Below are 14,472 nucleotides of genomic sequence, written 5' to 3'. Positions count from 1 at the left end.
GAATAAGAAAGAGACTGGATGAGATTCTGTATGGGGAACTACCTAGCATTTTCAGGAATCCTAAACTGTTTTTTTATGCAAGAACCTACTTTATAACCTTAATTTCTCTTGGTGATGATATATGGCTATAAATCCTAGATAATACTACCATCTCTGAAAAATCAAAACTTCAGATGATACTAGGGCAAGCATCAGTAGATGGCAGCATATGACTTACACTCAAGAAGTGGTGTAGAGGTCAGGTAACATAAGACAAGTGGACTTATGTAAATCATATGGTGAAAATGAGGAACAGCCTAGGGACTATGCTGATTCTATGTAATGTTAAAAAGATAGTCTTTAATGAGTTGGATTTATCCTCTTTGGCAGTAGGTTTCAAAATGTGGTCTAAAAACCCTGTAGGTCCCTAGGACTTATTCAAAGTGAAAATATTTTCATAATATCATTAAGATGTTTCAACTTCTAAGATATTACCCACATAAAAGTTCTTAAGTTCTAAGAACTCTTGGAAGCCTCCAATTATAATTCCTCCCGCTTTGGCTCCCAAATTTTCAACCTGGGAAGCCCAAGATAGGCACCAGTTGATATCCTCAAGAGGAAATTCTTGATATTAGAATTTCTTTATGAAACTCATAAAGGATTAGGCCAGAGTTTAGAGCATGGGTTCATTTTTTTTTGTGAAAGAGTTAGGTTTATCTTGTTTTTCAAATTTACCATGGCTTCAAAAAGATTTTTTCCCCTAACTCAAATCTCTAATACATTAACATCCATTGATATGGGGACAGTAGATGGAGAGGAGGCATCTTCTCAGGAAAGAGGAGAACTTTAGGAGAACTTAGGACAACTGACTGACTGACAGTCCCATAAGGGAGACAAGGAAGGGATAGTATGGGTTACCATGACATTCCAGAAATGACTGAGGCTAAAGACAGTAGAAGAACTACAAAGTGTTCCCAAGAGAAGCAGAGGAGAGGGGCTGCATGCAGAGATTTGGACTTGAAGAAGTCTGGGCAAACCTGAGGTCCCACCAATGGACTCATGGGAAACCACATGGTCCTAAGAGAACAGGGAGTCATGTAACCCTAGAGATGGCAGTGGCTAAAGACAGCAGTAGAACCACATGGAGTTCCTGGGCCAGATCAATCTGGGAGCTGCAGGAACATGAGCCGACAGGAAGGCAGTGACAATGACGAATTGATGGAAGAATTCTGTAACCAAGAAGGAGCTGGAGCCAAGGAGTAGCAAGGGGCAGCCATGATATGGGGAGGGGGGACAACCTCAACTTTACTTTTCCTTAGTACTTACAAATTATGTGTATGGTGTATGTCCAGGGGACAGACTTGATTCCTCAGTAATCCCAAATGCTTCTTTGGGGAGCTAACCCAATCAGGTAGGTTGAAATACTGTATCAAGGAAGGTGGGTCTCATGAAAAAAAAGAGTTGACTGATACTGTAGCAAACCTTAAGTACTTTCTACCCTACTGAAGTGTGTGTGTGTGTGGGGGGGGGGGGGTGGATGGTAGTATCAGAAGTCTGGTGGTGATTGAAGGGGAGGCAGTACTCACTAGAGAGAGGGATCTACTTTTTATGGATTCCAGCTATTTTCCCCCTATGAAAGAGAGGGACAACTTTCAAACCTGGGGTAGTCAAGAAATAATGGCTCAGGGGCAGCTAGGTGATGCAATGGATAATGGATAGAGCACCGGCCCTGGAGTCAGGAGTACCTGAGTTCAAATTCGGCCTCAGACACTTAATAATTACCTAGCTGTGTGGCCTTGGGCAAGCCACTTAACCCCATTGCCTTGTAAAAATCTAAAATAATAATAATAATGGCTCACCACAAGGGTAAAGAAAGTTTTTTATTTGTTTCTAGGCTTGGGGGTGTTAGAATGTTTTGTTTTGTTTTTTATATTGGGCAAAATAAGGTCTGTCTTATATTTCATGTGTTGTTCATTGAATGCTTTCATAGAGACTGAACCCTTTACCTTTTTTGTACAGACCTACCTACCCAGGGAACAAATTCTGATGCTCCCTGGAGAAACTTTGAGTGAGCACTCTAAGCCAAAGAGAATGATTTGTGAGAAGACCCCCTGAACCCAATTTGTATGCCTTGCTCTCTGTCACCTAGCTCTAGCTGGAATTGGGATGGGGATGTGTGTCCCTAAAGCATAGTCTGTTTTCTGGGCAATCTGGGCAGGCTGACCAAGAGACAGGTTTGTTCTGAGAGAGGATCAAGAAAATCTGGCCTGAGATTTGCACCTGAGTAGGATAGCAGTGGCAGTAGCTCTGGAAACCTGACCCCTGACCTTCTCCTTCTGTATTTATAATCCTGGGTGACCTCACACACACACTCTGTCCATCAAGAAAATACTGGCTCTCAAAATAGCTGTGTCACAGTGTCTCCCCTCAATCACCCAGACAGGTCAAGCCCCAATCAACCTTTGCTGAGGAAAAAGCCATGTGGGTTGTGAACTGAATCCTACAGGAGATGGCTCAGCAACTTCAGAAGGACAGAGATACCCTGCTGGGGTTTGGAGACAAAGTATCTCTGCCAGGAAGCTCTGTCAAATTCAGGGGATAAGCAAGGATTATTCTCATACCCTATCCCAAAGAGAATAACTTCTATTAATTAAGTCAGACCCCAAAAAACCGATTCAGCCACTTCTGAGGGCAGGAAAGAATGTTGGGGGGGGGAGTAATCATTATTTTGAAGTAATTGAATGGTTATCCCATGGCAGATCTTATTGGATTGCTGAACTGTTCTGCTTGATCTTAGAGGGTCGGTTTACACCAGAGAAAAGTTGCCTAGGCAAGTTTTGGCTCAATTCAAAGAAATATTAAGTAATAATAAATTTAACTAACAAATATAATAATTATAACATATTATATGATTATGCCTATTATACATTATATAATGAATAATCATATTATAATAAATATTAAATAATAATAATAATAATAATGAGAACTGTGCCAAAATTGAATGGTTTATTTTCCAAAACTTTTACTTCTTCTCATTGAAGAACAATTTCTTCATTCTTCTCTTTGCAAGGAGGCTGAATAGCCAAAGTCAATCTAAGAGTAGAAAGGCATCTTAAAAGTCATGAGTTTGTATTATTCTCATGCATTCAGTTTGAATATGACCAATAATTCCCTCTGAAACACTTTTCAGCATCGTTTGATATGTGTATTTTTGTTTTTATTTTTTTCTACCATTGTGTGGAGCAAGGAAAAATAGGGAAAAGACAAAGTGACAGATAATCCCCAAATCACTTCAATCTGGGTTTGGATAATTAGACAAACATCTTTTTGTGCCAGCTATACTTCTGTTGATGTCACTCTGAAAAGACCAGGGTCACACAGAGAATTGATAACTGACTTTATTATATTGAAGGTGTGTGGATGGAGGGAGGGAAAAGAATCAGAAAGAATGGAGATCAAAAAAGGGAGAAAATGAAGAGAAAAGGGGAGAATGGGGGTGGCTAGGCAACTTAGTGGATAAAGTACCCGGCCCTGGAGTCAGGAGTACCTGGGTTCAAATCCGGTCTCAAACACTTAATAATTACCTAGCTGTGTGGCCTTGGGAAAGTCACTTAACCCCATTTGCCTTGCCAAAAAAAAAGAAAGAAAAGGAAGGGGAGAATGGTGAGAAAACAAAGGGAATAAACAGAAAAGGGAAATAACACAGAACACAGAGAGGAAAAAAATTAAGAAGAAAGGATAGGGGGAGGACAAAAGAAGTTGGTAGAGGGAGGATGAAGGAAAAAAGATGGAGAGAATATAGAGAAAAGGGGAGAATCAGGAGAAAGAAGGGGCCAGAGACTATTGTAGCAATTATATAGTTAGCAGGAAGCATGGTAGTAGATTTGAGATTTTTCCAGGAATAAAACAAGTTGACTGTCTGGGTCATAAACTAGAATTCTTTTTTTGAAATGCAGAACCTGATATTTGGCTATTTCCATTCTTATAGCAGCTCTCCCATTTACTACAGATTTTCACAGATATCCAACACTGGCTCAAGTATTCACAGCTGTCCCTTTCAATAGCTTGAAATATTCTGTAAGCCTTAGTGACCTGAAGTAAATTGAGGACAGCTAGAGTAGTCTGACCCATCTCCCTCATTTATTTTCGGTTTCATTTCCCCCCTATACTTATGAGACTGAAGATAACTTTTGGCAGAGAAATATTTTAAAGCTTCCTAGAAATTGAAGGCAAAAGGAGAAAGGGACAGCAGAGAATGAGATGGATAATGTCACAGAAACAACAAACATGAGGTTGGACAGACTTCGAGAGATAGTGGAGATTAGAAAGACCTGGTGTACTGTGGATCATCAGATTATGAAGAGGTGAATATATCTGAACAACTGAACAACAACAAAAATCACATATGGAAATCTCTTTTTCAGGCTAAGCATGGTCAGTATTTTCAACTGATGCTTACTTGAGAGTAAGCTTTTTAGTTACCCTCCTCTGATTAGGCTGCCTCTGATCACCATAGCTTATGTCATTTGAACCATGACCTCTGAGAGTCTGAAAGACTAAATTCAGTTTTTAAAAAGTGTAATTTTGATATTCTATACTAAAGTTCTTTCTTTAATGATTCTGTATTATCATAGACCTAGTACAATTTTGAGGCAGTTTCCTACTAAATTGTTCTGACTCATGACCCCAATCACAAAAACCTTAGGAATGCCTGTATTTGATTTATTTTTATTTTTGTCTCTCCTATAGGGCCCTCAAGTTCCCATGCAAGCACTCAGTCTACAATCCATATAATGTATTCAATTTAGCCTAACAAAGAAATATAAAATGGGTTTATAGCCCTTTGACCATAAGGAAAATTCTACTTCATCTTCCACAGAGTTCTATACAATTTTTCCAAAAGACAATATTAGATTTTGTGACTCAGTGTTGCTAGAATCTATCACAATCCTGGGAGTCACCCAAGCCACATAATTCAGAGTACCATGAAAAAGGATATGTCCATGCACCTGCAATTTCCCTGTTGTACTAACAAGAGCAAGTTTCTTAGATTTGCTCCTTCTATAATGACTGTAGTGATTCTTCAGTAAATGGATTCTCTGATAGAGCTTTAGCAAAGACAAAGTCCTTGATTTGATTTTCTTCTATAATTCTCTGTCTTCATTAGACAATGAGTCTTCAGTTGTATTCTTTCTAGATCCTTTGTACTGTTTGATTTGTCTATTACTACCCAGCAAAGCCTGCATGTTCTCTCTCTTATCTGAAAGCAACCTCAAGAGTTTCTTGAGGTTTACCTGAACTAGTAGTGCAGAGGGGCTTATCTTATTGCCTTATACAAAAATGGCCTTACTAAAGAATTCCACTTAAAATTAAATATAATCCTCCCACTAATGTCTGACCTCATTTTGTAGAGGATGATGATGATGATGACACCTTTTTCTATATTGCCTTAAGGTTTGCAAATACTCCTCACAAAACTCCTTTGAAAATAATAATAATTTTTATCAAAATAATTTTACATATGAATACAATGAGGTCCAGAGAGAAATCATGAAATCTCAGAGTTGTAAAAGACTTCAATTCAGTGCCACCCAACCCATATGTCTTATGTTACCCCGCAAATTGGCAATCCAGACAGTGGCAGTCAATCCTTCCTTGATTCACCTTTCTTCCCCAATATACCTATCCCATGCATTTTAAATGTTTTATTGTTTCTTCCATATGTTATGTTTTTATAATGTGTACTTGCCCTTCCTTGTATCTCCTGTTTTTTTTCTTTAAAGGATTCCATCAATCCAAATTGGTAGTAAAATCAAAATAAGAGAAAATATATATATATATATATGCATATATATATATATATATATATATATATATGTATGATAATGTTTACCAGTGCAGAATGAAGGACCTCTCCCACTGGGAATGAGATAACTCAATCAAGCAAGACAATCCTGGCTCTTATGCAGGGAAAAATCTAAATTGGTTAGCGAATTCTCTATGTATTCATATCAGTTTCTTAAGACAATTTACTTCTTTCTCATTTTATCTTTTATTCCCCCTTTATGTCTTCAGGTAGCTCTGTAAAACAGTGGAAAGGGATCTGAACTTAAAACTAGGAAGACCTGAGTTCAAATCCTGCCTCTGATACTTATTAGCTGTGTGACCTTGGGCAAGTCATTTAACCTTGTTGAGTCTCAGTTTTCTTAATTATAAAATGGGAGTAATAGCCTATCTCATAGGGTTGCTGTGAGGATCAGATGAGATAAAATATAAAATTCCCAGAAAATCTTAAAATCCCATATGCTCTTATGCACCTGTATTGAGTTCCCTGTAGAATTTTTATTCATAGGATCTTACCCTTTCTTTTACCTTTTGAAATTGATTCTCCAAAAATTTAGGGTTCATGTCAGACTATGTCTGGCTTTCTTCTTCCTAATTACAAATTCTAAGGTGGAGTTAATACTCCCTAGCAAAGTTCCCATTATTGAAACCCAGAACATAATTTTTCCTTATTGATGAGAATTTAGAATTTAATTTCCTAACTCTGGTCCCTTCATCTTTTGAAGAGTTAAAATCATTAGGACAAATCAAGAAACTAGCTGCTCTACTTTAACACAAACAGAGAACTCCAGATATCTAGACTCCAGATATCTTTAGAGCAGAGAGATAGTTGAGTGTAATCTTCATAGCCAGGAATGTCTTACTTCAATTCCTGTCTTTGACATTCATTGGTTTTATATGCCTGGGCAAGTCATTTACCCTTCAGACCTACATCGATGGAAGAAATTCCTTCATTCTCATATTCACTTTTAAAAATAAAATCGCAAGTCTGGTTCCCAATCCTGTCACTAATATATCATGCCTTTATGCCAGATATATGAGCCTTTCTAGAAACCCTCATCTATTTACTCCTTCTAAGTGATCTGTAGTAATTTCCCACAAAAAATAGTTTCTGTTTTTGCCTTCATTGACTTTCAGACAAATGATTTTCATACACTTCCCTCCTCTGATTCTTGGTTTTCTTCACATTAGTATCTCTCTCTGTCTCAGTTTGTAAATTATAGCAAATGTATATCTACATATTTGTATATGTGTGTGTGAATATATTATACTACCCTGCCTTCCCTTTTGCCTATCTTATTTCTTCTGAATAAGGCATACTTTTCCAGAGCCATATTTTAATTACAGGATTCATCCCATTCAGTCTCAAGAAAAGGGAAAGGATCTTGCCTAAGATTATATGGGAATTAAGTAATAAAGTTGGGACTGAGATCCCATTCTCCTGATTCTCAGACCAAGGCTTTTCCTATGTATACTCTCTGATGAAAGCCGACCAGTTCCTGCCTGGACTCACTGTTCCATCAGCTATTTGAGGCAGGAAGGAGCTGCCAGGTAGGATTCTACTCACTTGGCCCTGTTCCTGCTAATTTCTGCAAGGCTCAGGGATTGAATTCCCAAACCTGCTGCCCAGTCCTCTTTAGTCCACTGGTCTGCTCCTCTCATTAATACTTTACAGCTTTCACAACTGCCTTCTGATGGTTCCAGACAAGCCTCTATCTGTCCTCATCTATAACACCTCTCCTTCTATTGTACATAAGTCCAATTCGCATTCAAGATTTGACCTGATACATTAAGGTTTTATTTAGATGTTACTTATGCATGTACCAAGTGAACATGCATATAGGTATGGACACTGAATTAGGAGAATGGTTTATAAAGTAATTTTATCTTTTCCAATCTAGCAACAGAGTGTGGTAGAAGGAATACACAATGTAATGCCATGAAAATAGTAAGCACTTAACAAATATAAAATTGTTTTATCTTGGGCAAATTATTTTTTCTCTCTGAGCCTCAATTTCCTCCTTTGTAAAATGGGAATGCTGAAAATTGTATTACCCGCTTTATAAGATTATGATGGGAAAAGCACTTTGTAAATAATTTTTTGGCTTGTTTGTATGTAAATAATGTTTTGGATTGTAAATAATTTTTTGATAGTTTAGGGATTTCATCAATGTGAGGAGTTCCTTATTCTACACAGATCAACAACTGGGCTGTAAATTATGGCTTCAGAGAGTTCCCTGGGGTCCTTTGAAGTTAAATGACTAGCTCTTTGTCACACAAAGCAGGATGTGAGACACCAAGACTAGGACTCAAGATGCCCAGTCCAAGCAATTCTCCAATTTTTTGGTTTTAGGACTCTTTTAGCCTCTTATGAATTATTGTGTATCCCTTCCTTGCAATTATCTTTTATTTTGGGTTTTTTTTTTTAGCTTTTTGCAAGGCAAATGGGGTTAAGTAGCTTGCCCAAGGCCACACAGCTAGGTAATTATTAAGTGTCTGAGACCGGATTTGAACCCAGGTATTCCTGACTCCAGGGCCGGTGCTTTATCCACTGCGCCACCTAGCTGTCCCTGCAATTATCTTTTATTTATGAGGCTATAGTTATCAAAATTTACTATATTAGAAATTCAAACATCTTAGAACTGTTATGAACATAGTTTTGACCTCAAGGATGCCCTAAAAGAGTCTTAGTACTGCACTTCTGAAATTGCTACAGGACATTATGTTGTCTTTCTTGTAAATGTTAACATATTTATTATAATTATTTATTAGTCCTGGCTCTGAAAGTCACTTCTCATTTTGTACCTTGTGGATTATCCAGGGCTAATTTTTAAAGCCCATGCTATTTTAAAAATATCTTTAATGACTCTGAAATCCTGGGCAGGAAAAAGAAGAATGTGAAACTTAAATGTTATTATTATCTTTTACCCCCAGTTTTAGATGGGGACTTTGGAGAAGAAACAAGGACGTAGGGACAGAACAAGTCAATAAACATTTATTAAGAACTTTGTGCTTAGAGCTGAGGATACAAGGAAAGGATGTCTGTGCTTTTGGAGTACTCACATTCAAATGGGGGGAGACAACACTCAAACAACTATATACTTACAAAATATATTTGTATAAATGGGAGGTTATCTCAGAGGGAGGACCTAGGAGGATGAACTTTGGGGAGAGGAGGGAGCAAAGAGTCACGACTTTAGAAGAGCTCTGGCTCCTTGAAGAAAGTGGGATTTTTAACTGAAGCTTGACAGAAACTAGGGAAGCCAAGAAAGGAAAGGAGAGAAAACATTTCAGGCATGGAGGACAATACAAATGGAGCTAGGAAAAATAGACATCTGGGCCTGGAGTAAGGAAGATCTGAATTCAAAACCAGCCTCAGACTCTTAATAGTTGTGTGATCCTGGGTAAGTCTTTTAATCTCTGCCTGTCTCAGTTTCTTCAACTGTAAAATAGGGACAATAGTTGCTATTCCATTCTCTGTTCCCCATGAAGTCTAGAATTCTTTGCTAAGTGTGAGGAACAGCAAGGAGACCATTGCCCCTGGATTATGGAATGATTTTAGAAGGGAATGAAGTGGAAAACACTTGGAAAAGAAAGAAGGCATCAGATTGTTAAAATCCTCAAAGGTTTTTCCATTTGATCTCAGTGCCTATAGGGAGCACTAGAATTTATTGAGGAATGACATGGTTAGATTAGTGCTTTAGAAAGACCTCTTTGGCAGTTAAGTGAAGGATGGACAGGACAGGGGAGGGGATTTAAGTCAGGGAGACCAACCAGCAGTTTATTGCAGATGGTCTGAAAGAGAACTAGGAAAGGACCATTAGGCTTAACAATGGTATTTGGTGGCTTTGGAGAGAGCAATTTTAGTTGGATGAGGAGGTTAGAAGTTAGACTGAAAAGAGTTAAGAAAACAATGAGAGGAGGGAAAGTGGAGGAGCTTAGCCATGAAAGGAAGAAACAATACAGGTTAGTGATAGGATGAGTTTTTTGAAGGATAGGAGAGATGTATGTAGGCAGCAGGAAAACAGCTTGTAGACAATGAGAGATTGATGTTTAAAGAAAATGGAGATCATGGAGGGGGCAATCTGCTGGAGAAGATGGGCTGGATTGGGTGGGATCAAGAGTATTTGGAGGGGCAGTTAGGTGGTGCAGTGGATAGAACACTGGCCCTGGAGTCAGGAGTACCTGAGTTCAAATCTGTCCTCAGACACTTAAGACCCTCAAGTAGTATGGGAAGAAGGGAACTCAATGGGGGTTGCAGAGGGGCATTTGTACAGAATTTAGAATGACAAAGATGGAAAAAATATGACAGGGTAGGTGTATGCTAGCCTTTAAGGAAAGAGTCCCATTGGCCACAGAAATGGAGTTTTGTTTCCAGAGCCATGGTTTCTAATATTGGTCCAGTGGATTCCTGCCAAAGGATTAATCACATAAGAGCTGGGAAGAAAGTTTAACAGGATACTCCTGAACTGATCAAGAGTTTTCTAAATGGGGAAGAAGGGAAGATATAAGATAACTGTAATATAGTTCAAATAACACAGAAATCAAGAAACTGAGTTCAAATCTGGTTGCTTCTTCTTAGTTGTGTAAATTTAGACAAGTCACTTTCTTTCTCTGGGTCTCAATTTCTTTATCTCTAAAATGAAGATAATAGTAGATATGTTATCTACCTCACAAGTGATATTTCAGGGAAAGTACTCTGTGAGTCTGAGAATACTATAGAAATGTGAATTGTTATTGCTCCAGTGAGTAGAATGTGGTGACAAACTGAACTTGAGATCTTAATAGGAGGAAATAAATAGGAGCTTAAATGATGTTACTTTGGACAAATTTTTTCCTGTGTGTGAAAGCATGCCAGGCTTGGAATCAGGAAGGCCTGGGACTGAATCCTGTGGTTAGTCCAGAAACGTGTTGGCTTCAATGTGACACTAGGAAAATCATTTCCTCTCTCAGAGTTTCTTCATCTAATAAAAGTGCTCACCTCACAGAGTTGTTGTGAGGATCAAATTAGATAATATATGGATAGTACTCTCTGAAAGCCTTATCATGCTACATACAATCTATTAATATTATTAAATATTTTAGGACCCCTTCTATTTCTGACATTCTATTATTTTAAAATTCTGAGACCTAGTACTCTATCCACTAAGCTACCTCACTGCCAGCTCCTCATTGTCTATGAAATAAAGTGTAGACTGACATCCCAAGTCCTCTGTTTTGTCTAGCCAACCTTACCTCATACTGCTCCACTTCATACTATATTTCAGTCAAACTAGCCTACTCTCCTCTCCCGCTTCTCTGTCTTGATTCAAACCAGGCCTTTCCACCTTCATTACCTTTAGATTGTAAGCTCCTCAAGAGCAAGGACTGTCTTTTGCCTCTTTTTGTATCCCTAGTATTTATAGCAGTGCCTGGTAGCAGTAGGTACTTAATAAATGCTTATCAATTGACCAAGGCATCACCATATTGCATCACTCCTTCCTAATTGGTTCCCTGCCCCCAGTCTCTCTCTCTCTCTCTCTCTCACCCACTCTTCAACCTCCTTAAATTGCAGAGGTAAATCATAGTCTGAACAAATCAGTCCCCTGACCCAAAATGTTCAATGTCTCTCCATTGCCTCCAGGATCAAGTACAAACTTCTTTGGCATTTCATTTCCTTCACAATCTGGTTCCAATATAGCTATTTTAGAATCTCCAACATCCTTCAAAACTCAACTCATTTAATCTCTTACATTAGCCTTTTTCAGATTCTCCTACCCTGGCCCTGTTGGTGCCTCCGCCTTCCAAATCACTTTGTGCTTGTTTCCTATTTTATAGGGGACCAGGAAACCAAGGATTTATTGATTGTGTGATCATGAGTAGGTCACACAACCTCTTGGTGCCTTGGGCAACTCCTAGACTATAAATATATAGTGATATAATGGTATATAGTCCCAAACCATATACCATCTATGGGTAAGAGTGTTCACATCAGGAAGATCTCTGTGAAATTGCAGCTCAGTCCCTATCCTGATATATTTTATATTTACTTTTATTTCTATGTGATGTATCCCTTTATATAATGTAAACTCCTTACAGGCAAGGACAGTTTCATTTTTTGTCATTTTATCCCTATTGTCTAGCATAGTAGCTAGAACATAGAGGTTTAATAAATTACATTGATTGATTTAATGAAATCTCTTGTTTTACATTAAATCTTGATTTAATGAATTCCTTGAGGACAGGGACTATCTTTTCTTTCTATCTCCAGTTGTAAGCACCATGGTAGATGCTTAATGACTGTTTATTGATTGACAACTCCAGGACCACTCAACTCAACTGCCACAAATTCTATGAAAGTCTACTCTCATACTCCTAAGCGTGATAGCTTCATTTGTGGATTGCTCATAGCACTCTGCCTTGATCACTCCTTTGCACTTTTCTTAGAGTCATTCATTTAGAACTAGAAGAGACCTTAGAGGGTTTTTCTTTGAGTCCAAATCCCTCATTTTACTCGAGAAAACTAAGGAACAGAGAAATTAAATAACTTACCCTAGGATTACACACTATCCTAAGACACTAATATATGTAGGCAGGATTTGAATTCAGATCTTTCTGACTCCATATCAATGCTTCATTCACTGTATCATTTATTTATTTCACTCCCTTTGTATGACAGTTATTAGTTTATAAGCAATTAGAGAGGAGAGTTTTGTCCTATTCCCAATTAGTACAAGGATGTATTTAATAAATGTTTTTTGAATTGCTGAACTATTCCATTTTACAGATAAGGAAACTGAGGAAACCATAACTTTAGAACTGGATCTTAAGGGTTATTTAATCAAACTTTCTTGTTTCAGTTGTAGAAACTGAAGTGAGAGAGATTAAGTAATTTTGTTCAAGTCCTCACAGGTAAAGAACAGAGCCAAGATTCAACTTAGGTCCTCTGACTCCAAATGGAGTGGGTGCTGAAGGGAAGGCAGATACCTGACACTAGGCACTGTCCCAGCCCCCTCTTCTCCTCCACCTCCCCCCACCTCAGGATCTGGTGTCCACAGCTGAGTAGCTTGTGTGGCTTTTGTTTATTTATAGCTCAGCCTTGTCCCTCTCCTTTACCCCCAAGGGAAGAGGAGGTGATTTGGGAGCAGGGCCACATGGTTGGGGGAGCACTTCTGCAGAGCATCCACCAATTCCATCCTCCCCCACCCGCTGAGAATTACCTTAAGAAAAGGGGTAGGGACATCCCTCAGCATGCTCTTTTCAGGTCTAAAAGTCTAAGAGGGGGTGTTCGGGGGAAGGGTATATGGGAATAGAATAGAGATGTTAGCAGAATTGGGGAGAAGAAAGAAGGAATACTGGAAAAGAGTGAAGTGTGTGTGTGTGTGTGTGTGTGTGTGTGTGAGAGAGAGAGAGAGAGAGAGAGAGAGAGAGAGAGAGAGAGAGATGGGGGGATCTTTGTAATCTTTGTAGGTGGTAGTTGATATTTGAGGAAGGGGTGTGAAGTCATTCTCATGGGTCTTTGGAAAGCCAGGGAAAGATTAGAAGGGTTTCTTGAAGGATAGGGTCCCAAGCACGGCTGGGGGCTTCTAGGGAGGGAGAAGGGGGGTCGTACGGGTAGTGAATTCCGAGGGTATGAGGCAAGGTAGGGCTGGGGGTTCTGGGGGGTCTCTGGGGGAGGGGGGATGAAGGCCCTGGGGAAGTTACGGGATCCCAGGCTTTGGGGTTGAGTTGGAAAGTGGTGTGGGAGCCGAGGAGCTGGTCTCCCGTAGTTAGAGGCCATCGAGAGGAATGCTGGCCCCCATCCCCGGTCTCTTGGGGGAAAGTCTCGGCCCCTCAAGCCCTCACGCGTGCACGCACCTGGCAGCGGCAGATGACGTCGGCATCGGTGGCCAGCAGGTCCACTACCTTGCCTTTCCCCTCGTCCCCCCACTGGGCGCCGAGCACCACGGTCACCCTGGAGCCCACGGACGATGCCTCCTGCTGCAGCCTCCCGCGCTTCACGCCCCCGGGGCCCGTCGGCCGTTCATTGGGGGCCCGGGGCCCGGACATCTTCCCGCTGGCTCCGCTGGCCTTCCCCACTGAGCTCCGCTCGGCGGCTGCCGCCTGGGTCCTGTGCCCGCGCCCGGAGGTCCCAGCGTCCCGACCATTAAATGGAGCCGGGGACTCCGGGAGGGGGTGGTGACGTCATGCCTGTAGCCTCCCAGGCGGGGCGGGAGTGGGGGGAGCCCCTTGGCAGGCCAGGGCGCACTGACTGGCAGGGCAGCGGGGGGCACTGAGAGTGGCCAGCGGGCATGGCGGGTCAGTGCGGAATCCTCTCCCGGACAACCCAGGGAATCGGAAAGGGGGACTCGGCTAGAATTCCGACTTTGCTACGGTGACCTTGGGCAAGTACCCTGCCCTCTCCCGTTCTCATCTGGTCCTCAGGATGTAGAAGGGGTCGGAATAGACTATCCACGAGTGCGCTCCAAGCTAGTGGTGTTCGGCGAATGCTACCTACGCAGAGGGCTGATTTAGCCGGTTACTTTACCGCATGAATGACCTTGAGCAAATCCGTTCTCCGGACCCCTGTGAAAAGCGGGGTGCTCTCCGAGGTTGTTTCCAGTTCTAACATTCCATAATGCTATCAACCTGGGATGTCCCCCTGGTCAAGGAAGGGGCACTTCCGGT

At 40.5% G+C, this 14,472-nt stretch overlaps 1 protein-coding gene across 1 annotated transcript in view; it reads right to left on the bottom strand.

Annotated features, from left to right (window-relative positions):
• ADSS1 (adenylosuccinate synthase 1) overlaps positions 1 to 13,904 on the bottom strand; it is a 71,354-nt gene extending 57,450 nt beyond the window's left edge. The window contains exon 1 of the mRNA XM_074213232.1: positions 13,663 to 13,904. Coding sequence (XP_074069333.1) covers positions 13,663 to 13,854 — 192 coding nt within the window. The 5' untranslated portion in view covers positions 13,855 to 13,904. The remainder of the gene's footprint in view (positions 1 to 13,662) is intronic.
• Positions 13,905 to 14,472: the final 568 nt, after the last annotated feature.

This window comes from Macrotis lagotis, chromosome 1 (genome assembly GCF_037893015.1).
Source record: "Macrotis lagotis isolate mMagLag1 chromosome 1, bilby.v1.9.chrom.fasta, whole genome shotgun sequence".
Lineage (NCBI taxonomy): Eukaryota > Metazoa > Chordata > Mammalia > Peramelemorphia > Peramelidae > Macrotis > Macrotis lagotis.
Note: the sequence above shows the minus strand (reverse complement) of the source record. Positions and strands in the feature narration are given on the sequence as shown.